The sequence below is a fragment of the Haemorhous mexicanus genome, chromosome 13 (genome assembly GCF_027477595.1).
Source record: "Haemorhous mexicanus isolate bHaeMex1 chromosome 13, bHaeMex1.pri, whole genome shotgun sequence".
Taxonomy (NCBI): domain Eukaryota; kingdom Metazoa; phylum Chordata; class Aves; order Passeriformes; family Fringillidae; genus Haemorhous; species Haemorhous mexicanus.
In genome coordinates this window covers 20,212,684-20,235,532 of record NC_082353.1, presented here as the reverse complement: position 1 = coordinate 20,235,532, position 22,849 = coordinate 20,212,684, and the positions used below count along the sequence as shown (strand labels likewise).

Sequence of the window (22,849 nt, the reverse complement as noted above, 5' to 3'; positions counted from 1 at the left end):
AAAGTTATAAACTTGCTTTGTGTGTATTAGTTTATTATTTTATATTCTCTTTTATCTGCAGAATAAAACATTGGCATGTTAGTGTTGCAAATGGTGGAGGAAATGTAAGTGCAGACAAAATTGCACACTAGTGGCAAAGATTACAGGAAGCTTTTTGCACATAAGTAGAACCAGCAGTGAGTTCTGGTGAGGGCTTTCCCTTCTGGGCATTCTGACAGTGCTGCTGATTGCACTTTGCAGGGTTCCTGAAGAGCAGAGACCGTTCCCATCAGAAGTTCTACACCCTGATGACCAAAACCCAGATGTTCATTCGTTTCATTGAGGAATGTTCTTTTGTCAGTGACAAGGATGCCAGCCTTGCCTTCTTTGATGACTGTGTGGATAAAGTAAGCAGGTCTTGGTGTGCATGCAGTGTTTAACTTCTGCTTCAAGTTCAAGATAAAGTAGACAGCTTCTGTTGTCTACTTTATCTGCCAGAAAGTATTTGGAATGCAAGTTTGTTTTTGCTTTTATTTTCCTATTTTCTCATCATTGTAGCCTTCCGTTTTCCTTTTTTTGTTGGGCTGCGTTCCATTTTTTGCTTCAAATTCTTGAATGTAAATAAAACATCATGAGAACAATTTAGAGGTGCTAATTTTCACTGGTATGTAAACTTCTGAAATATTAGCTTGTTGTAAGAAGTGCAAAAAGGAGGACTGAACTGAACTGAAACCCAGAATCTTACATCCCTATTTCTGTGGATGTTATAAGAAATTCTACACCTTGTTGTCATCTTATTGGCTACCTGTACCACTCTGTTCTGGGACACTGCTGCTAAAGCAGGGTGCAGTTTTCTGGGATTTCCTGGAAAGTAGGTCACCTGCTGTTTGTTCCATGGGAATTAATACTGAAGACTGATAACTGCTATTTACAGTTCCTGTTTATGACTTTTTTCTGTGGAAGTGCAGAAGAGCTAAGAGGAACTATTTTGAAAAGAAGTCTGAAAACAGTGAAGTTTGAGACAAAATAGAAAAGCATGGTATAATATTTAATGCTCTTTCTGGCTTTTGCTTGTCTCAATATTTTAGTAGTAACAGTTTTCAAAACTCTGCTTCCCAGTTCTATAGCATGACTTGCAGGTATTCATGGCTCGTAAATTGAATTAATTGCAAACATTTCTGTAATGTTGAGTCAATCCCATAGCTCTGTTAGAAACCCTTCAACAAGTAGTGCTCGCTTTGCCATGTGCCAATTTGTGCATGAAACAGGAGCTCTCCTGGACAGAAATAGACCCCAGTGACTGAACTGCTGAGCAGCACTCGGTTTCCTCTGTGCTGCAGTTTAGTTCTCAGGCTGATGTTAAAAAGGATGTTTATTCAGAATGCAATGACTGTGTAAGTGTCAAATTCTATCTGATGTGTTTCATTTTATATAATGGTTTATGAGGGTGCTGGATTTGATGCCCTAAACTAAAGTTATCTTGTCTGGGAACTCAGACGTCTCTTTCAAAAAAGTCATGCTTAGGTTGCTGATGTCATTGTGAGACTGCACATAATCTGTGGAGCTGTTGGAGCTTTCACCTTTTAGAAAAGGTTAAGTAGCCATTTGTACAGCTGAAACAGAGACTTGTCTGTCCTAGTGCCAGGTATTTTGCTACTTGATGCCCTGGACAGCTTCTTTCCACTATAAAAATGCTCATGACAGTTCAGTGAGAGCAGATTTTCCAGAAGGCACATACACTTCTCCAACTTCCATTACTGGCAGTGAGGATTTTATTCAGGTTTATTAGTTGGACAGCTGCTTCTGTGCCAGGGATGACAGTGGGCAAACTGAGGCACTGGCATTGCAATGATTTTAGGATTTGCTATGGCTGTAGAATTGCTTGTGAAATTGGATATTCACTGACTGAGGGAGCAGGTTCCCATGTGGGATTTCTTTGAACAGTGATATATTTGCCTCATCTCTTTCCTGCTTCTCCTCCCTGATTTCTCCTAATTTCTGATATTGTTCTTACCAATAACATACAGAGTCAAAATGTGGAAGTAGAGCAAGGACTGCTGTTCCAACTCGAGCTGTAGCCAAGACCAGATATCAAAATTGAATTGTTCCAGTAAAGCCAATATTTATATTTAACTTTTTATTAGGTGAACCAGTACCTGACAGGGTTTTGGATGAGAGAGTGATGTCATGAGTAGAAAGGTGATACAGTGCTTTCTTATGGGTAGTTACAGATTACTGCCTTGAGACAAATTTTATGTACTGTGAAATTAGTTATCTATAAAATATCAACTAAGCCCTGTCTTAAATAATTTGTGAGAATAGTTGAAGATGAAGAGTAATCTCTTCTATGTTATATGGTCCTAGACAGCAGCAGCAGATTGTAATTGATTACCCATTTTGTCAACTGAAAGATACAGTGTAATTGTCTCACAAGTTTTCATTTTTCCAGGAACTCAAAAATCACCTCAATTCGACACACATTTAAGCTACTGGCTTTATTATATTTCACTGGTAAAACTTGTAGCTGTGGGATTTTTACATCCTTAGAAGTATTTAAATTGCAAGTAAGGTTTCGTTTACTGCTGCTTCTCAGGAGCCATATGTTCTTGCTACTTGGCTGGTTCAATTTGCTAATGCTTTCCATCTGTCTCATGCAGCAAAATGTGTAATTAAGGACACCTCTTTGTATGTTTATCAAACTTTAAATATTCAAGAATTTTACTGAAACTACTTGATATATTTGCACCTCACTGGAGGGAGAGAGCTGTGGAATATGCTTCTTTTTACATTAACTCTCTGTTGCCAAATTCTTATGGCATAAAAAACACACATTCTTGGGTTCCACAGGTTGCTTATTCATTTCTTTGAAGTATTCTACCATTTGGTTGTTTTTTGGTTGCCATTTAAACCATTTAAGTAATTTAAATTAGAAAAACAAAGCTGTGCCTATCTCCCTTAAACTTCAGTAAGGTTACACATTTATATTCCATTCTCTTGCAGTGCATGTGTATTTCTGCAGTCTCTGTAAACTGTCAAGACATTAAGTGCTGTGTAGGTGACTGCAGTTGTGGATGGTGCTGGTAGTACCTTCTGTATGCATCAGACAATTTGATAAAGCTTGGTATTGTTTTCAGTGGTTAAAAGAGGGGAAAAAATTTATTTTTAAATGTAAAAATAAGATATCGAGTTACTGCTGAAGTTGGAAACATAGTTTTAGAAATAGTTGTATTCAGAAGGCTTAATCTCTACGTAGTCTTTAAAATACTTACCTGAAAACAGGCAATTCAGACTATACATTAAACACTCATTGTTGGGTTGGGGTGAAGTTCACAAAACCAATGCAACACTTATTATTGTCATTTTAACTTTGCAAGGTGTCCTTTCATTTAAAGTGCTGTTCTTTGAAGCTAATGCAGACTCTCTCCTGTTGATCATACAGCTGTTAACAGCAGAAAATACAATGCCCCTGGTAACTACTTTTTCTTTTAACTTCCTCCTCCAGGTAGATATGGACAAAACTGGGGAAACACGACTTATAGAGCTGGATGAGTCCTACAAGAGTGAGCACACAGTTTTCATAACACCCCCTGAGATCCCTCATCTGCCAAATGGGGAAGAGCACCCTCTGCAATACAGGTAGCCTAAGGACACAGCAGGATGCCAGCCAATCCTAACAGCTGCCCTTGTAGAGTTTAATTTCTAGGTTCTTGTGAGAGTCAGGAAGTACAGATTTTTCCTGTCCCTTTATGTTGCTCAAGTTAAAGGTGTGTGTGAAATGGCTGTTGTGCCAGTTCCTTAGAATTTTAATTTTGTGTGTGTGCACACAGAAACAATAATAATTAATAAAGCTGGTAGTGATCACATTACATTGTGCTAGCTGTTAACACCTTTTAAGCTTAAAGTTGAGATTAGTGGATCCAGTCATCCTTATTTGTCCTTCTGCTATTACTGATACAAACTGCAAATAATCTTTGGAGAGAGAGAGTACATGTCAAAGAATCGCTGAAGACTAGGGTTACTAATTTGGTAATTATGTCAGAAGAGTTTGTTGGTTCCTTCATTAATTCTGAGAAATATTTCCATATCTAATCTGATTTAATCTTTTAGATAGTTTGATATTGTTCCTCTTGATCTTCATAAGCTTCAGTCATGTGATGCTCACTGGGGACTAAGCCACAGAGATAATTTTATTTTATTAACTGGAATCAATACTAATGCATTTGACACATTAATTAAAGAAAATGTTATGACAGTAAGTACATTTATCAGTTTAAATTGCTAACCTGAATAACAGGTTGAGTCTGTTTGTGCAAGCATATGAACCCATGCTGAGGGATTAGTGAGCCACTTTTGTCAGTGATGTCATTAAAGGTTTACTTTTGTGTTTATTTCCTGGGAAGCTACTGGTGCAAGTGTGTAGTTGATTTCCTTTGCTATTGTGTGACGTATTTGCTTTGGAGCTGACTTACCAGAATTGACACATTTCTCTTACAGCTATAATGGATTTCCAGTATTAAAGCTAGAATTGTTTGAACAACCTGAAGGATTTCTCAGAGCACCAAATAACAAACTGTCCTCAAAAGCCAGTAGCCCCAACAGCCCATCACCAATGTTCAGAAGAACTAAGCAGGTACTTGCTGGTGTTCTTGGAGTGTGAGGTGCTCTGGAAGGGGGGACAGCTTGAGTTTGGCTGTGAAGCCTGGCTGGCTGTGCCTGCAGACTGATGGTTCTTCAGTTCTTCACTGATCTGGTGACTGTAAAGTCACTGTGTTAATTGTTCTTTGGATGTGCTTCTTGCCTGCATCATACAAGGGCCCCTGTACAGGTTGTTGCTTGCTGTGCCGTCCCTGTCCCTTCCCCTTTCTACACACTGTTCTCCATGAGTTTTCCACGTCCACTTCTTGATTGCTTTTCACTGCCCAGGACCTTGAGGGACTCCAACTTTGAAAGTAATAGGGATTTAAGAAATGCAGGAGTTGAGCAGTGGAATATTGCACAGTGACTGTTTTTGGTATCACTCTCACTGCTTTCATATTCCTTCCCACTTTATTCTATTGTTAATATTACTGTTGCAGTTTCCATAGATATAATGGTGCATGTTCAGTTTTTAACATGTAGCTTTGTGTGATGTAGATACAAATAATCTTTGTTTCTTTCTAGGAAATTAAATCTGCCCACAAAATTGCAAAGAAGTACTCCTCCATCCCCCAGATGTGGTCCAGGTGTTTGCTCCGTCACTGCTACGGCCTTTGGTTCATCTGCCTCCCTGCCTATGTGAAAGTCTGCCACTCCAAAGTCAGGGCTCTGAGAACTGCCTATGATGTGCTACAGAAAATGCACACCAAAAAAATAGATCCACCTGACGAGGTAAAAGAGCCCCCAGCTCCAGAAGGAGCCCGTGGGGTTAAGGGTGAGCAGGGTTGGGAGCCCAGAGCTCACAGGTGTGTGTTTGCAGGTGTGCTACAGGGTGCTGATGCAGCTGTGCGGGCAGTACGGGCAGCCCGTGCTGGCAGTGCGCGTGCTCTTCGAGATGCAGAAGGCTGGCATCGACCCCAATGCCATCACCTATGGCTACTACAACAAGGTATGTTTGAAAGAGGATGGGGGGGACAAAAATGCATTTTGATCCAGGCAAATAGAAGGGAGAAAAATAACAGAGCAGTTCAGGTGTGATTCTGTCATTTCTTGTAAGTTGAAGAAACACAAGACAGAATCATTTTGTGGGTTTTGGTTCTGTAGGTTTAGAAATCTGCTCTATTACTGCCAATGTAATTCAGTCTGAAATTTAAGCTTCTGTTTTCACACCTCACTGTTCCTGAAGATGACTACTTGATTTTGATATTTCCAAAATAGGCTGTTTTGGAAAGCACCTGGCCTTCAAGCAATCGAGGTGGCTATTTCCTCTGGATGAAAATACGTAATGTTGTCTTAGGAATAGCACAGTTTAAAAAAGCATTGAAAAAGCTACCAGCAAGCACTGCACATACATCTGTTCCTGGTAGAGTATTCACATCCTTCTGGTTTTTATTTTCATGCTGATGAGGAAATTTATTTCAAAAATCTTTCTTTTGTGAGCTTGATAAAACTGCTTTAGAGGAAGAAAAAGCAATAGTTCCTGCATAATTTTAAAAAGTGGTCTCCTTTGCCTTTGAATCTTAAATAGTCTCCTATTCACTTCTTATATCAGCTATTTGAGATAGAGACAAAATAGGAAACTGAAATTTGTTAGTCCATCTAATAACTAGTCTTATAATTGGCAGAAATTTTTGTCCAGCCTTGTCTTTTTTAATTTTCCCCCTTTTTTTTATGTTAGCTGGGAGGCAACTAGAGCTAGTCCATGAGTTTGCAGTACTGGTTGCAGGTTTTGCATACCACCTGCAATGATCATGTTTGTTTTTATCTAGAATATAAGTAAATCATGTGAGGCTGTAAATTTTGGGGGTTCTTTCCTTTTCTTTCCAGTGAAAACTTAGATAATATGAGCATCAAATGGTCATGTGGCCATGCCTGTAACTGATATTTTTTTAAAGGTACTACTTTCCATGGCATTTATAACTTCCTGGTAGTAAAGCACAATAGTACATTGTATAGTAGCAGCAATGCAGTTTAGTGTAGGGCAGGCTGACCTTGGGAGACCTTTACAACATACTTTTATAAATGTATGTGGGTCATCTGACTCAGCTTTCAAAGTCCTTCCATCCAGGGCTGTTTTGTAATTCCAAATGTGTACAAATAAATCTTTGCCCTGACAAACAACCTATATGATGGCCTTATGGCTAGATTATTTCTCTGGACCCAGAGACTCTAGTCCTGTTTCTGGCTCTCTCATTAACCTTATGGATGGCCTTGAACAATTTTGCTTTATTTCTTCCTGTTCTTCATGGAGCTGAGTTTCCTGATAAACCACTTCGTTGAAAGCCAGCCATGCAAAGCACTCTACAAGAGCTTAGCAATGTTGGTTGCAACTCAGACTGTGTAAACTAAGGAAGTGTAAATAATCCTTAATGAAATAACTGTCACTTATATAATTAATAGCATTTGCTTTTGACATCATCTGATTTTAAGATTACTTTGCATGAAACCTCACAGCTGGAATGTGTGCTGACTCCTCAGGAAATCCAAAAAACTCCCATAAATTCCAGAACATTTTCTTATCTTTACCATAGCAACAAGATTTTTACCCTGTCTGTAGCCATTCAGTGCAGCCTCTTTAGGGAAAAGAGGGAAAGAAATTTTTAATTATGTTGGACCCTCTTGATCCTGGAGAGGGACCGTATTAATTACACCTGGGCAGTGTTTTGGCTTGAGAATGACCAGTTAAGTGGCTTGAATGCTTGCAGGGGGTTTTGGAGTGATGGTGGTTATTTTCATTTTAATCTGTTTTTGTGGACAAACTCATGTTTGCTACTGCATTGTTTAAATCTTTTTACTTTCCAGAGAAAACCATGTGAATCACATGCATTAACATCTCTGTTAACATTAATGTTTCTGAGAAACATTGTACACTAAAATGAAACCATGTTTAGATGCCTCTTGGAGTTCTTGAAAAGACGTGACCTTTTGATCAAATAACCAGACAACAGAATTCAAGTCAAACAGTGCTTTACTTCAGTATTTAAAAAGAAATGTTGCCCATTACCCCTTGAATTTCATCCTCTAAAGCATCACTTCAATGTTTATACTATAATAAGCCAATCCTTTCTCTTTTTTTTTTAATTTGGTGGTAAAATGTTCGCTGTTAATTGCAATGTTCTTGATAAGAGGCCTTTGAATTACTGTTGGTATTCAATTTATTCCCCTGAACAATGTCATGCTATTAAATGCCATAACTGTCTTTATTCTGATATTGCCCTGCACTGATAGGGGGACTTTCAGACTCTGCCAATAACACATCACTTAAAGAAGAAGCCAAGCAAGGGAAAACTTGTCTTCAAGACATCCAAGAACAAGAGGAGGACAAGAGAGAGAGTGACTCCAGTTCTTGTACGTATCTTGTGAACACAGATATCTGGTTCATTGGGGATAAATAAGGATTCCAGCAAAAGCTAAGTGGGGCAGCTGATTCCTCACAGTGAGTGAGTGTGATAATGCCAGTTTATGCCACTGCCTGAAGTTCTTTCTCTAAATGTAATTTTCTGGATGTCTAATGGTTTCACTTGAAAATTACAGTTCTTTTTTCTCTCCTATTTCAAATCAGAGATAATGGGAGCATAAAGGCTTAATGATAATTATAGGCTAATGTTTTTGTCTTTTAAAAAAAATGAAATTGCCTCATAGGCATAATCTGCAGAAAAGCATTTTCTACCAGTCTGGTTTCTTTATAAATCCTGTAATAGGAGAGCAGCTGAAATTTTGCAAGTCTGAGAAGTATAAATTACCCAGCTCCCTGGAATTCTCAAAGTTTGGGAGATGTATCAGAATTTCTTCAGGTTTTGCATCTGCTGCTCTTGTTTCCTTCAACTGCAGTTGAGCAGCATCAACTTCATGCAAGTACACAGAAGACAGATTGTGTAGTAAAATGGTATGAGCACTACAGATTCCCATGTATATTCATGGAAAATACCCTTCTTAGTAAAAGTTCCCCTAATAATATAGTTGTTTAAATTTTTCAGTGGGCTTTCTCCTACTATTTGGGTTAACTATCCCATTATTAAGTGATACAAAAGTCTGAGGAAATACGGAATTAGATAAGTTCAGTGTTTTTACCACAATCTTCCTTCCAGCACTAGTATTTTTTTCTTCAATTTTCTTGAAAAGTTGTCTTGCCCATGATCATGAGAACATATATGTACGATTACAGACAAGTTATTTAGGTTTAATAAAGCTTTTGAGGATGCAGAAAATGAATTCTCCTTAATTTATTACTTTTGGCAATAATTAAGACAAATGTAGCCCTCTATAATAATACAATGTGCTAAAACATTTTGCAGTTTTGAAAACAGCTTGATAATAATAAAGTTGTCTGAAATCCTTTAGAGAAGTAATTCTTTATTTTGGGCAGCCACCTGCAATAAAATTTTTGTTTCATATGTGAAAGAGTTGAATTTAAATATTCACATTTACTTCATTTCTCCTGTGTAGTCCTGGGGGAAATGAGATCTGTGTGAAGCTGAGCTCTTGCAAAGGCAGGAGAAAAATACTCTTACACCTCTTCTATGCAAGTGAGCAAGGGTGGTCTTAAACTTTACAACCACAAGATATTTTGGAATGACTTTTGGGCTCAGTGCAGCAAAGCTTATGGAACTTCTAGCTTTTGGAACATTCCAGAAGTAATGCTGGGGGTTAAATTTCCATAGTGAAAACCTCTGCTCAGACAGAGATCAGCCTGTACCTCATGGGATGGGTGCAACAAGGTGCCACTCAGTCCTCTGTGAGGTGTCCAGTAGGTTATTGGGACTTGAATTTAAGGGATGTTCATTGGATTTTACAAAACTGTCCTTTGCTGTCTGCAGTGTCTGAAGTGGAGAGCACAAAAGGGAGTGGGGACAGCCTGCCCAAACTGAATTACCAGAACTCCAGGAATGACAAAGCCACTTCCAGCATCGTGCGGCTCAACGGCACCATTGACAGCACCGTGGCAGAGGGGAGCAGGGGTGAGTGCAGGGAAAGTACACGTCTATCCAGTTTGGTTCTAAGGAGTTCTGAGTAGTGCTCCTAAGTTCTGTTGTCCACTAAACTTGCAGTATGTTATTGCTGTAATAGCAGTGACTGGTGAAGAGTAGGGGAGGGAGTTTAGGTTGGAGTTAGCATATGCTGTGTCAGGAGGATGCATGGCAATATTCTGCACTTCCAGATTTTCTTCTCGCTTGTTCAGTTCTTTGCTGTAGTTAACATCTACTTACAAGCCACCAAAATCTTGGGTTTTTTCTTATAATCTCCAGCAAGTAATTAATTCCTTCAGGATGGACAAAGGGTTTCTGTGCAGTAAAATTAAAAAGACACTTTCAGACATTTTCATGAGTCTTTAGTAATGTCAGTTCTGGTTATTATAATACTGTCAGCTATGCCTGAAATCTAGTAATGTACTTTAAAGTCTGCATCTTTATGCTTTGGCAAAACAATGGAGATTTCTCTGACATTAATTCCTTTTGTTGGCTCTGTTTCTAAATCATTAAGTTAGAAAGTGATGCTTTTTTTTGAAATTTCCTTGATACCTGTGCTATCCTTAGCTTTCAAACCTTGGAGTAATGTCCCCAAAAGAGGGAAGTAAATACAGCTGAGATTTGATGATGTCTCTCAAAATGCTCTTTAGATTGTATGATTTTATTCCCTTTTAATTGTTTTATTGTCTGTCCCTTCCTAAAAGTTATGACCATGGTCAGCTCAATATTTCAACCTCTAGCACAACACAGTGAATTCCATCTCTGTGTCGTAAAGTGTTGGAAAGATGAGACAAATTTGCATTCTTCTGTACTTCATTCAGTTTTCTTGTACAGCAACAAATAAAGCACATTGTTCCCTTTGATTTTCAGAGAGTTCTGTAGGATTGCTGTTTACATCATCTTTTGAGGATGCTAATGAAGCAGAAGTTATAAAAAGCAAATCCTTAAGAAAGAGACATAAAAGTGCAGTGGAAGCTGACTTAAGGGAGATGCCCTGGGAAAGCAGGAACCGGAACCTGAGTGGAGATGGCTTAGTGGGACTCATGATAAACAGAATCAACCAGGAAGCAAACCCTGGAGAAATTGTTGAAAAACTGGGAGCTGATGCCAAAATTCTATCTAGTGCATTACAGAAAAGCATAAGACCAAAAACTCTTAATATCAGATCTTCCTCTTTAGAGTCTAAGAGAGAAAGCCTGGAGAAAGAATCCAGCGATGAAGATGCAGCCTTTGATTGCAGTTCTACAGATAAAACAGAGTCTCCTGTCATCTTTGATTTGGAAGACCTGGATGGAGAACCTGAAACACCTACAGCAGTGAAAACTTCCAGTGAAAAATCTAAAAGGTTGCAAAGAAAGAGCAGCTTTCCAGTAAAGCCAGTTGAAAAAACAGATGTTGAAACTGGATTTGATCCATTGTCTCTGCTGGTTGCTGAGACGGAGCAGCAGAAAGAGGAGGAGGAGGATGACGATGACAGAAGTGTCTCTACTCCATCTGCAAGAAGAGATTTAGCTGAAGAAATAGTCATGTACATGAACAACATGAGCAGCCCTTTGTCCAGTCGTGCCCCAAGCATTGAGCTGCAGAAACCCTTTGATGACAGAAATGCGAATAAAAGGAGCCCAACCATAATCCAGCCTTGCAGGAGGTCCAGCCTTCCCCCAAACTCCCCAAGGCCACCCAGCCTTACCAAATCCAAGAGCTACCACACAAAACATGAAGAAAGGCCAAGGGACAGGCTTTGGTCTTCTCCAGCTTATTCCCCAAACAGCCCAGCCAAGGAGCAGGACACAACCAGTGCGCTGACACTTGTGTCATCACCATCGTTCAACTTGGACACGCTGCTGACTCCCAAGTTTGATGTCCTGAAAAGCAGCATGTTCTCTGCTGGAAAAGGGGTTGCAGAGAAAGCAAGCAAGTGGTACTCCAAATTTGCAATGTATGCTGCATCTGCAAAGGTAAATCTTGATTAATAACTTATAAGTTAAGGAAAAAACTTTGTAAAGGTTTAATTACTGACTCACGTGATGAATCCCTTGCATGACGTGTCATTGTAGACTGTGTACATTAAGTTGTTTTAATCATGTTTGGTGTTACCAGAATCCTGATTTTAATATCCTGAATAAAATTTTAGTCTAGCTGTGGTTCTGAATATATTTAATGGGAGAACATAAGTGTGTTGACCGAACCAAGACTGCTTTGGTTTCCTTCTTTAACCTAAAGGAGAAATATTTAGATAAACAAATACTGGTTTGAAGTCTTTATTGCTCTTATGGATGAGGGGTAATATGGTTGTATTGGTTGCCAAAATAATTTCAAGCTATTTTTGATCCGAGGTCATTTGTTAGAATGTTGTTTGCTGCTACCAATTCAAACCAAAACTACTTTTGTTCCCAGTCCTTGGGAATGGAGATAACACTTGTCTTGTCCATCCTAATGTATTCCTACAGCTGCTGATAATTCTTATAGCAATGGGGTGAAAAAATTATAGGATTAAAAAGGTTATGATTTCACTTAATTATTTTTGTTAGGAGAATCTCTAAAAAAGAATCCTGGTGTAGCTGTTTAACCTAGAGAGGGACTTGCCTTGTCTAGCATCAGTTCTGAATACAGGTCTGTGATCCTCCTAGGAGGGGAGGGTCATGCCTGGAATTTACTGGGACAAACTCTGCCACTTTTTGGGGGAAAAAATTTTGCTTTCCTTTCATTTTCTCACTGGAACTTCTTTTCTCAGGATCAAAATTCAGACCGAGCAAGTGTTTCGTCTCTTGGTGCTCTGGACTCAGAATCTACTTCTCTCACTGATGAAGATGTCTGCAATGATTTTGAAAGTGCTTCTCCTCAGGAGAATGCCACATCAGAAATTAAGGGAATTAGCATCAGCAAGACAAGCCTGGAAAGCTCAGCTTCCCATGATAGCTCAGCTAAGCAGTTTGACCAGTGTGGTAAGAGACAACATTTGCATGACATTGATCAGTCTGAACAAAACCATTCCAGTTTTAAAAGCTGTTCTTTCATAATTCTCAGTTTAGGATCACCCTAGTCATTAGTCCTCTTTGTGGAAGAAGTAAATTTTTCTTTTTCCACCTGAAAACTCTTACTCAAATGGGAAACCCTTTGAGTCCTTGAGTATTCATGTAAACACCTTAATTGCGTAAGTAAGTTGTACAGCTCCAGAAAAGATCCATAAAAACATTATAATGGTAACATCATTGGTCTGGTTCTGTTTTCTAAAAGTAGTAAAAATACTTTTTAAAAAATTGCTAAAATTTTCTAGAAGCCACTGTTGAAGCTGATTATCAGACAGACTGTAGACTTTTTTGTCTAATCTGAGCTGGGTAATTGATCATGACTGTTGTATCACTTTCTGATGTCATTTGGGGTACAAACAGCACCTCTTGTCATTCCCTAGCTTTTGTCCATATAGAAGGTGTGTCTAGGAATTACTTAAAATTTGTTTCCAAGCTACCAACTGTTGTTAACAAAGAAAAGCGAACATATGGAAATGGTTTGTTGGTAGCTTTTATTTTTGCCTTGGTTGGTTCTGGGCAGATGGCAGCCTCACACTGGTACAGAACTGTGGAGTGTATCTCATTTGTTGCATCTTCCATCACACATTTTATTATAACTGCAGTATTGTTTGAGCAGAAAAAAAGGGTGCTAAAAATGCATTTTCTGAATAACTGGTACTTTGGGTTTCTTCTGTTAACAGGTTCTCTTTCCAAGTTCCCTTTACCTGACAAATCAGAGCTGGTGTCTTCCTGCAGCACCAGCAGTACCAGCGTGTTCCAGAACTACGCCATGGAGGTACAGGATCATTTACTGATTTAATTGATGGACTTGGAGCACATGTCTTTAAATATGAATATTACCTGTATCTCTGAAGTTCAAAGATCCAAACTAAAGCACTGAAAGACAGATGGATATTTCTGTCACAAAGTAGATATAATTTCAAATCCTGCTCTAGAAAGGTCTTTATTTCAGTCACATCTTTTGGTCCTTTAAGCTTCAGTTCTCAAGAATTTGCTATTGGATGCAATTGAATTCAGGCATCTAAATCCCTTGTGGAGGTAAATTTGTTCAGAGTGAAAATACCAAGTCTGAAGTAGCACTGGATGTTTAAAAATACAGAAGAGAGAAGTGGCTATTTCTTGGTGTTACTTCTAGTAAGATCACTTTTCTTTTCACTGTTAGGCTGTTTTGGGTGGCTCTTCATTACCTTCTTTGGTCTCCCCCCTCCACTGGATTTAGGTTAATGACTGTTCATTTGCATCTTTTTTTTCCCATTTCAATAATACTGACAGTCACTGCAAAAGTGTGTTTTAATTCTAACCATAATTTATGTGGCTGCATAAATATTCCTTTACTTTTATGCTTGCAGGTTACAGATAACATGTTATTGTTAATAGAAATATTATTAAACTGACTATAATTAATTAAATCTTATTAAAGCTGGTTGATTTTAATCTGAGAAGCAATTAGAGGATGAACTTGTATGCAAGTGGGAGGAATATTCATCAGAGGGCAGAGATTTTGGCTCTAGTTTTAAGTGCCTTGTGACACAAAAGTAGCTTTGGGAACACATTCTAATGGGTTCTGTTCCTGCCCTGTGCAGGTCCTCATCTCGAGCTGTTCTCGGTGTCGGACTTGTGACTGTTTGGTTCACGATGAAGAAATCATGGCAGGCTGGACAGCAGATGATTCAAATCTCAATACCACGTGTCCCTTCTGTGGCAATTTATTTCTGCCTTTTTTAAGCATAGAAATCCGAGATCTGCGGCGGCCTGGACGGTAATAACAACATTGGAATGTTCTTCAGTTTTAAATGCTCATATTGGGAAGTGTTTTGGTTGGGATTTTGGTTTCCTGGGGGGCTTTTTTGGATGATGTTAAGCTTTTGCTTTCCCTGCAGGTATTTTCTGAAGTCCAGCCCTTCTACAGAAAATATGCAGTTCCCATCCCTTTTCTCCAATCAGAGTGGGAAGCCCTGTAACACCACAGCCACTGTTGGCCTCACTACATCCCTGATGTCTGTCCAAGAGGATATCAATTCAAATAGGTAAACATGCATTTCCTGCCCTAGGAATTCCTCAGCTTCTCTGTGCATATGCATGTATTTTCATCAGCTGAAATAAATTTGTTATGCTCTTTAAAGAGGAGAGATTGATTTGAGAGAGGATCTCTCTGCTGCCTCTCCCTTATCTCTCAGCTGCCCACATCATGCTTTCTCTGCCTCATATGCACCATTTCATCCCTAATAGAAAAATTCATGTTGGTATTTGTAATTCTGCGAGTTTTATAAACTCTTTAGAGGATGTTTGTGTTATTCATCAGTGCAAGGGGGAATAAAACCTGCACTGTAACATGAATGAGTGTGGTGACTGACAAGGCAGAATTCAAACTGTCAGGTCCATTATTTCCAGTTTATTTCTGTCTGTCTGTGTACATGTGGGAGCACTCAGAGTAAAACAAAAAGCTGAGATTCTTTTTTCTTCTTTTTTTCCTCTCCTCTAGCAAATCTAAGCAACATGACAATGTTTATGCCAGAAGTATCCAGATCCCCCCAGGAAGAAGACAAAATGCCTCTGGGTCAGAATGTACAAGTCACCCTGTAGCAAGGAGCATCAGTACTTTTGGTCCTTTGGAAGAAGACGAGAAGGAAAGCCAGAAGATCAGCCATATCGTTCCTACTGGTAGCCTGCCTGCTACTTTGCAAGGACCAACAGTGTGTAGCTTTTCTACCTTAAAAGGCATTTTTGCATGTTTGCCATAGATTAGAGATATGTGTAACAGCATTAACCTTCCTCAATTGCAGTAAATGCTAGGTTGTATTATTTAAACTAATGCTACTTGTAGCTTTTAGATGTTGGTGTGTCATAGGAAACAAAAGCATTTATAAGACCTTGTAAGACAGTTGTATTCATTACATTAGTTACAATTAATGGCATTTTTTCTCTGTTCCTGTAGGATTCCTTGGGCCTGGAATGGCGCTTGCCTAGTCCTGATCCTATAACGGTTCCTTACCTCAGTCCTCTCGTGGTATGGAAAGAACTTGAAAGCTTACTTGAAAATGAAGGGGATCATGCAATAACAGTGGCAGACTTTGTAGATCATCACCCCATCGTGTTCTGGAATTTGGTGTGGTATTTCAGGCGCTTGGACTTGCCCAGCAACTTACCAGGATTAATACTTTCCTCGGAGCACTGCAATAAGAACTCCAAGGTATGGGATCAGATGGGAAACACTGACATAAGAGAAATGGCTGCTTTCCCATATAGGAAATCATTACATGATTCAGTAACTCTTGGGAATGTGTCACGCACTGTGCTGAGCCCAGTCCTGAATTGGTAAAGAATGTCAGCTGAGGGAAGATATTCAAAACTGGAACATGTGCTCAGCAGTCCTTGTGGGGGGCCAGTGTTCAGCTCTTACTCATCCCAATGCAATTTGTGATCCTCGGTTGCAAGGAGGATAAGTTGCTAGTCAGTTTTGTTGCTATTTGAGTAGCCAAGCAGTAGAAAAAGGAAGTCTAGATATTAGGACAGTAGAAAATAGGCAAAACACTTGTTTGCCATGTCGCTGGTTATCTCATTAAGATTTAGCTTTCTGTATGTAGTTTTAATAACAAAGCTTTTTACCATGAGACCTAGAGATGTGAAGATAGGGATTAAATACACAAATCTTTTGTCATGACTTCATAATAAAATGGTTTTGTGCATTCTCCTGTTCAGATTCCACGGAACTGTATGTCAGAGGACAGTAAATATGTTCTTATTCAGATGCTATGGGACAACATGAAATTGCATCAGGATCCGAGGCAGCCTCTGTATATTCTGTGGAATGCTCAGAGTAAGTTTTGTTCCGTGTGGATTTTGGTGCTACTTTTTAAGACTGGTTTTTCATTTTGAGCAACTGAAGCATGTGTGTTGAGAAAAGATGTCTTTGTGGATAGTTCACACAAGCTACAATATTGATTTTTGATCATACTGCTTTTTGTCTTGCAGGTCAAAATCGCACTCTTTTGTTTGAGAGTGAGTGTTAAGCTTGGTGTTGCTATTCTCAGTTTGGGTGACTTGTTTTGGGAGGGAGGCTGCTTCTGTGCTTAGCAGTAAACTGTTTGAACAAGTTTTAGTTTTCCAGCATTTCTGTTTCAAATCATTGACTGGTATTGCCAGTGGCTTTTTCTTTACTGGGATGGGAGGAATGAGAGGGAATACATTTCATTGATCTGATCATCCATTTAGCTCATGTTCTTATTTTTAGAATTTGCTTACTCAGAGTTTTGTTGCTGGTATTGGATCACACACCTGAAAATAGCTCATGGCCCATTGCATCCATTGAGTTTTTTTATGTGCTTTTTGTGTTCTACATTGATAATTTTTGACTTGATGTTTTATTCACTGCATACATGTCAATATTTTCAGATTCTGTAGCCTTTTTTTAACAACTCTGTACTTGCTACACAAAGAATCAGTTTATTCTTACAGCCTTTCTAATGTTTTTCAGCCCAGAAGTACCCAATGGTCCAGTTATTGCAAAAAGATGATGACTCCTTTAACCAGGAGCTCTTGAGGAGTATGGTGAAAAGCATTAAGATGAATGATGTGTATGGACCAATGAGTCAGATACTGGAGAGGCTCAACAAGTGGCCACATGTTAAAAGACAGAGGTAAGACCACGAACATGCCTAGCTGGAGCAGAGTTGGGCAATAATCAACTTATTAATGTGAATTATATTTTCCTAGTGTGTTTAAAAAAAAAAGTGTTTTTCACCAGCGTTTTCAAAATTTATCACCCTGGTAAATTTTTTATGGTGACTTCCACAAACTTAGTTTTTCTATTTTTTACTTTTTTCCCCTTTACTGCCACCTCTTCTTCTTACCTCTGAACAATGGGAACTAGGGATCGTGTATATCTGTGTATATTTTGTATTGAATGTTATTTATAAATTAGTAGGTGTTTTAAAATAAGTGTAGGGGTTTTATTTCTAGAGTGTACAGAAAAGGAGCTAAGAAAGGTTGTGTCTCATATTTAGGCAGGGGTATTTTTCCATTAGCAGTGGAATTGGTGAACATTAATTCTGTGAATTTTCATTTCTTGCCTGGACTTACTGATTTATACTAGGATATACAACAGGCTTGTCAACAGCTGGAGCATTGACAAGGTGTTTATTTGCTTGTCTGCCTGCATTTTCGAGCTAATGTGAAAATGCAGAAAAGCAAATTCCTTGCCAGGTTAAATTTTGTGGAATTTGGTTGAGTGTTTAAGTGTGTGTTTCTCTCTGCATGCACTTGGTGCAACTTCCAGGGGACCTACCACGGGTGATGTCCCGTGTGTGAGGAATCCAGGGCATTCCCCAGAGCTCAGAAATGACAATATTTTGGAGGCACAATCAGGAGTTATGTTCAAAATGCCTGTTTTTTAATAAGTTGTCTTTAAATGCTTCAATCTGTTTTTAATAGAGATTGTTTTGTGCTGTGTCAGCGCAGTAGATAAATTGGGGTTTTTACCATTTCAGGAGCCTTTACAGAGAAATACTGTTTCTTTCACTTGTTGCCCTGGGAAGAGATAACATTGATATAGGTGAGTTCTGCCAACTATTCAAATGACACAGATGATGAAATGATGCAAACTTAGTTGTACAGCTTCCAGAAAAAAAGTAATCTGTAGATTAGATGTGTGGCACTCTGTGGTAAGTGCCAAATAAAAAGGACTTCACAGATATTTTGTGCTGATAAATGCAGCTGTTGTGGCATTTGGGTGGTGTTTTTGAGCTTGCTATCTGAAGTTGTTTTTCCCTTGCTGCAGATGCTTTTGACAGAGAGTACAAAATGGCCTATGATCGTCTCACCGCTAATCAAGTGAAGAACACTCATAACTGCGACAGACCACCCAGCACTGGAGTGATGGAATGCAGAAAGATTTTTGGAGAACCATATCTTTAAATGTACCTGGCTAAAGAGGTGATATCTATGACGTATCTCTGTGTAAAATAACCACTTCAGTCACAAGGAACATCTCAGTCTTCAGTGTTCAGGAGTGTGCGTGCGACGGACTCTGGCACGAGGCCTCTGGAAATTCGGCCTGGCTGCGGTTGTGGAGATGGACAGAGAGCAAAATGGGCCAAATATTATTTCCCTGTCCCTTGTCCTTTCTGCAAATCGGTGTGTGGAGAGGCAGGTTATAAACAAAATCAGTTCTCTGACTTGGGACAACATATTACAGCTCCCTTTAAAAAAAATAATGATTAAGTAACAGGTGGACAGAAACAATGCACTGAAACTAATGTGAGCGAAGGAAATTCTTCAGAATCTATTGTTTACATAGAATATTCATGATGTTATGAAGAGCATACAAAGTTGTATTATACATATTTTAAATTGTTTATAGTAAGTTGATATTTTTTTAATTTTTTTAAATTACTGGAGTGAATTTTAAATGGACTTGCTGCAGAAGCAATACAGTGCTTATTTTTTTTGCAGTACACTGCTATTTATAGTAACTTGTCCAGTTACTTTTTGAAGAGTGATTTGTTTTTAAAGCAGAGTAGAAAATTAACCTTCACGTAGACAGTACTGGAGATCCAGGATTTCTCTCATGCACACTTGGAAAACGTGTTACCACAGCAATCAGAAGGAAGGTATGGTAAATTTTGCAAAACTCTAACAAATACACTGATGTCTCTGTGAAACACTTCTGTAGAAATCTCCTCTTCCCCTTGTGTTCCCTTCCCTCCCCACTCCCTAGGAAAGGGAAACCACATTGAAGAGTCCTATGGATTTTGTTATGGAATCAGCCCATCTCAGCTGTTGGCATTTGTTAGTGTGGCCTCATTGCAGATGTGACCTGGAGCAAATGCCAGCCTGCAGTGAGTTCTCCATGAACACGCAGCGCTCGGAGTCTCGCTGGCTGTGTTTGAAGCACTCAGTACAGCACCACATAATGCCCATCCAAAGCTGCTAACTCAAATACATCCAGCAAACTTGCTACAGGGAATTATAGGGACTGTAACTTACTGGGGCATATTGTGCTTAGTTAAACATACTTGGAATGTTCTGTCTCTATTTCACAGGCAAAACAACTTTGTTTTCTCTGAAGAAAACTGCTATATTAGTCCTTGTGGTGGAGTCATGGCTTTTGCCTCGTGTTTTCTTGTTCTAAACCTTTAAAAAATGTTCTGTGCTCTCAGTCACATAGCAACTCCTCACCAGAAGGTAGGCTACAGGGAAAATATCAGAAGTCTTGCATGGAGGTGGGAAAACAGATATCGAACTGTATAAAACACCCTAAACAAATTTAAATCATGCTTTAACAAATAGCTTTATTTTAAGTAATCTTAATGATTTTCCACTCCTAATTTTAATTGTTGCTGTTATAATACTTCCAAATATTCAGCTGTTACATTAGATTTTATATTGCAGTCTGCCTACCAGGAGGTGTTTTTAAAAACATCTTTAGTTTGCAAGTATAATAAACCAGCAATACTTAGGCAGAAAGGTGATAAACTTTAAAGCTCACATTTACTTCATTAAGTGAAATAGAGCAAGCCTTAGAGGCTTAAATGAAAAGTAATGCTGCTATGAAGCTCTGTAACCTCCTCCCAGACCTCTGTAAAGTTGTAAGAAGAAGCTGCCCTAAGAAGAAAGGATTTAAAACCTGTAGAGTTGCAGGTATGTGCTGATGATAATTGCAGGGTGTAGTCTTGGATACAGCTTCCATCTGATAATGCCTTTTCTCTAATGTGCTGCTAATTATGTAGCTGACCTTTTTGAACGTATCCCCCCCACCTGAGGTGGAGCTAGCAATGCTACACTTACAACACCTTTCACAGTTAATTTATTTTAACAATTTGTGATGCTCTTTTTGTACTGCCATGCTTGTACAGTATCCTTGTGCATGAAATGAAGCTCCTTTTTTCACCCAGGTACAAGGTAGAGATCCTCTTCATTCCTCTGAACTATTGTGAAATAAACAGGCTATTTTTGAACACATTCCCTGTAAGTACCCCTTAGTGTGCATGGCTGCTCTGCTCTGTACTGTAGGAATGCTGCATTACCATGGAAATCTTGCCTCCAGTAGTTGCTGTACTTAAGCTCATAGCTGGCTGTGCTCTGGGAAGGTTGTGTTCCCAGCTCCCTGCAGTTCTGTTTCCCATTTGCCACTGGGGCAGCCACCGTTCTGTAGGACCTTCAAGCCATGAAAGGAGAGAGAACAAGTGCTTTTTCCAGAGCTGCCATGGGGTGTCAGGGGCTGAGCTATGACCCAGCTTCCCACTCCCATTGCGGGGTGGCCGAAGAGCCGAGCCCGGTCCCCATCCCCAGCACACGGTGCAGGTGTGGGGGCAGCACTGTCACACATGGCCCTTCCTCCATCCCAGTCCCAGCCTCCTTGCAAGGACTTCCAACTGCCTTCAGACGTAAACCAACCAGTTTTACTTCTTTCCAACATCCCCCAGCACTGTCAGGGAGTGGATGCTGCCCTGGGAGCAGGGCTGTCTGTGCAGCCTTCACACAATCCCTATGTCCCTGCATCCCCGGCGTGGCTCTCCTCAAGCGTTGCCAATGTTAATTTGGGTGTGCTTTTAAATTATGCTATCATGTAGTAGCTCATCAGGTGAAATCATTATACTTAATGAATTGTTTTATAAAGTCTGTTGCAAGTCAGTCCACTGTAGAAATATATAAAAACAGAGTCAGAATAACAACATACTATTAGTGGGAAATTTTCCTCATTCGAGTCACAATGTTCCAAACATATCCTGAGGTCAATAATTTCTAGAGCATCATACAATTCAGTGTTGAAACAGTTTTCAAATTTCATTTTTCTTTATTAGAAAAGCAATTTGACTATATTTTCCAATACCACAAAGATGAATAAATAAAATATTTGAGACATATTTTCAATTTAAAATTTTGTATGAACTGAATTTTCTCCTTTGGTGTACTAAATAAGGCTTATGTCCAAAACCTGAAACAAAGGTTTTACATTTGCAGTGCAATATATATTTTGCTTTACCTATGGTTCCACTGGAATAATTATTGGAGATTAAATACTGAAATGTGAATAGAAATTGTGCTGTTTCTCTGGCACTGCTGTGTCCCATTTGAGAAGTCTTGCTGTTGGTACAGTTACAGCCTGATGAATTTTACTTCCACTGGCAAATTAAATTATTTGTATCCCAAGAAAGAAAATTCCTGCATGTAAAATCTTAGTGTAACAAATGGGAGATGCAAATGGTAATAAGAGAGGGGTATTTCTGGATATTATCTTACTGGGATTTAAAAATGGTACTTTGTTAGTCTGCAAGCAGCACTTTTTAAATGAATGGTTGTAGATTTGTAAATATGTAATGTTGAAATTTTATTTACCAAAAACCAGTATGTTGGATGTTTGCTTTGGTTTGTAGTTCCTTTAAAATATGCAAAGTCAATGTTCACAATGCTAAGGTTTTTTTCCTGTCTCATCCCAAAAAAAAGACGTTTTACAGTGAGTCAATAAAAAGCTTAAAATCTTTCTGGTTATTTTCATTAACATTTTATTAGATTGATTAGAGTGACAGAAATGTCTGCAACTTTTAACCACATTTTGTGCTCCCATGAGGTGTTAACAATAAACCTCTCAGGTTTGGTGATGTCAGTGGCATTTTTTCATCTTGTCTATGTAGAAGTCAGTGTTAACAAGAGGAATTAGTGGTGGTTAAATAATCTGTAACTGTCGGAGATTAGTGTCAAGATGAAAACAAACCCCCAGCATTCAACTCCTTGTTGTATTTGATTCCTGGCTTTGGTTTAGATTAGAGGCAATGTGCTGATCTAACCCCTGAGCCTTTTAGTCCTTTTGCAGCAAGATGTAAACTCAGGTGACATCACACCTGTACCAGTGGCACTTTAAGGGAATTTCAGGCACTGCATTGCAAGATCAGGTACAGATCTGAAAGGAGCTCAGTGCAGTTTGAGGGAGTTCTCTGCTGAGCTTAAAATCCACACAGGGATTTTAAGTAGAGCAGTTCCATAAAGGCCCAGCCACCTCAGTCTGATTCTCTTCCCATTGAAGTAAAATTCATGGACTTCAGGGAGTTTGAGCAGTTCACTGACTAATTTAGAGCATGTTCCTGAAAATTTCCTATCATGAGTAAATATTATGTGGTAAAAATCAGCTCCTTTAACTTGAGAGGATCAGCCATAGTGAAAATTTGATGCATCTAAATTGTATCAGCCTTTCCATACGTGCCTAAGTGTGTGTTATTTAGTATTGGTCCTTTAATACTG

At 39.0% G+C, this 22,849-nt stretch overlaps 1 protein-coding gene across 6 annotated transcripts in view; it reads left to right on the top strand.

Moving 5' to 3' along the window:
• Positions 1-22,212, top strand: part of DENND4A (DENN domain containing 4A) — a 49,133-nt gene extending 26,921 nt beyond the window's left edge. For 5 of the 6 annotated variants that reach the window (XM_059858696.1, XM_059858699.1, XM_059858697.1 and 2 more), the window contains 20 exons: positions 241-386; positions 3,482-3,615; positions 4,474-4,609; positions 5,140-5,346; positions 5,435-5,563; positions 5,833-5,977; positions 7,843-7,962; positions 9,432-9,572; positions 10,452-11,539; positions 12,316-12,526; positions 13,294-13,388; positions 14,197-14,372; positions 14,494-14,640; positions 15,096-15,306; positions 15,549-15,803; positions 16,313-16,430; positions 16,586-16,612; positions 17,088-17,250; positions 18,100-18,164; positions 18,390-22,212. In XM_059858696.1, coding sequence (XP_059714679.1) covers positions 241-386; positions 3,482-3,615; positions 4,474-4,609; positions 5,140-5,346; positions 5,435-5,563; positions 5,833-5,977; positions 7,843-7,962; positions 9,432-9,572; positions 10,452-11,539; positions 12,316-12,526; positions 13,294-13,388; positions 14,197-14,372; positions 14,494-14,640; positions 15,096-15,306; positions 15,549-15,803; positions 16,313-16,430; positions 16,586-16,612; positions 17,088-17,250; positions 18,100-18,164; positions 18,390-18,526 — 3,851 coding nt within the window. In that variant the 3' untranslated portion in view covers positions 18,527-22,212. The remainder of the gene's footprint in view (positions 1-240; positions 387-3,481; positions 3,616-4,473; positions 4,610-5,139; positions 5,347-5,434; positions 5,564-5,832; positions 5,978-7,842; positions 7,963-9,431; positions 9,573-10,451; positions 11,540-12,315; positions 12,527-13,293; positions 13,389-14,196; positions 14,373-14,493; positions 14,641-15,095; positions 15,307-15,548; positions 15,804-16,312; positions 16,431-16,585; positions 16,613-17,087; positions 17,251-18,099; positions 18,165-18,389) is intronic. The other variant, XM_059858701.1, reaches the window with a different exon arrangement.
• The last annotated feature ends 637 nt before the right edge of the window (positions 22,213-22,849 follow it).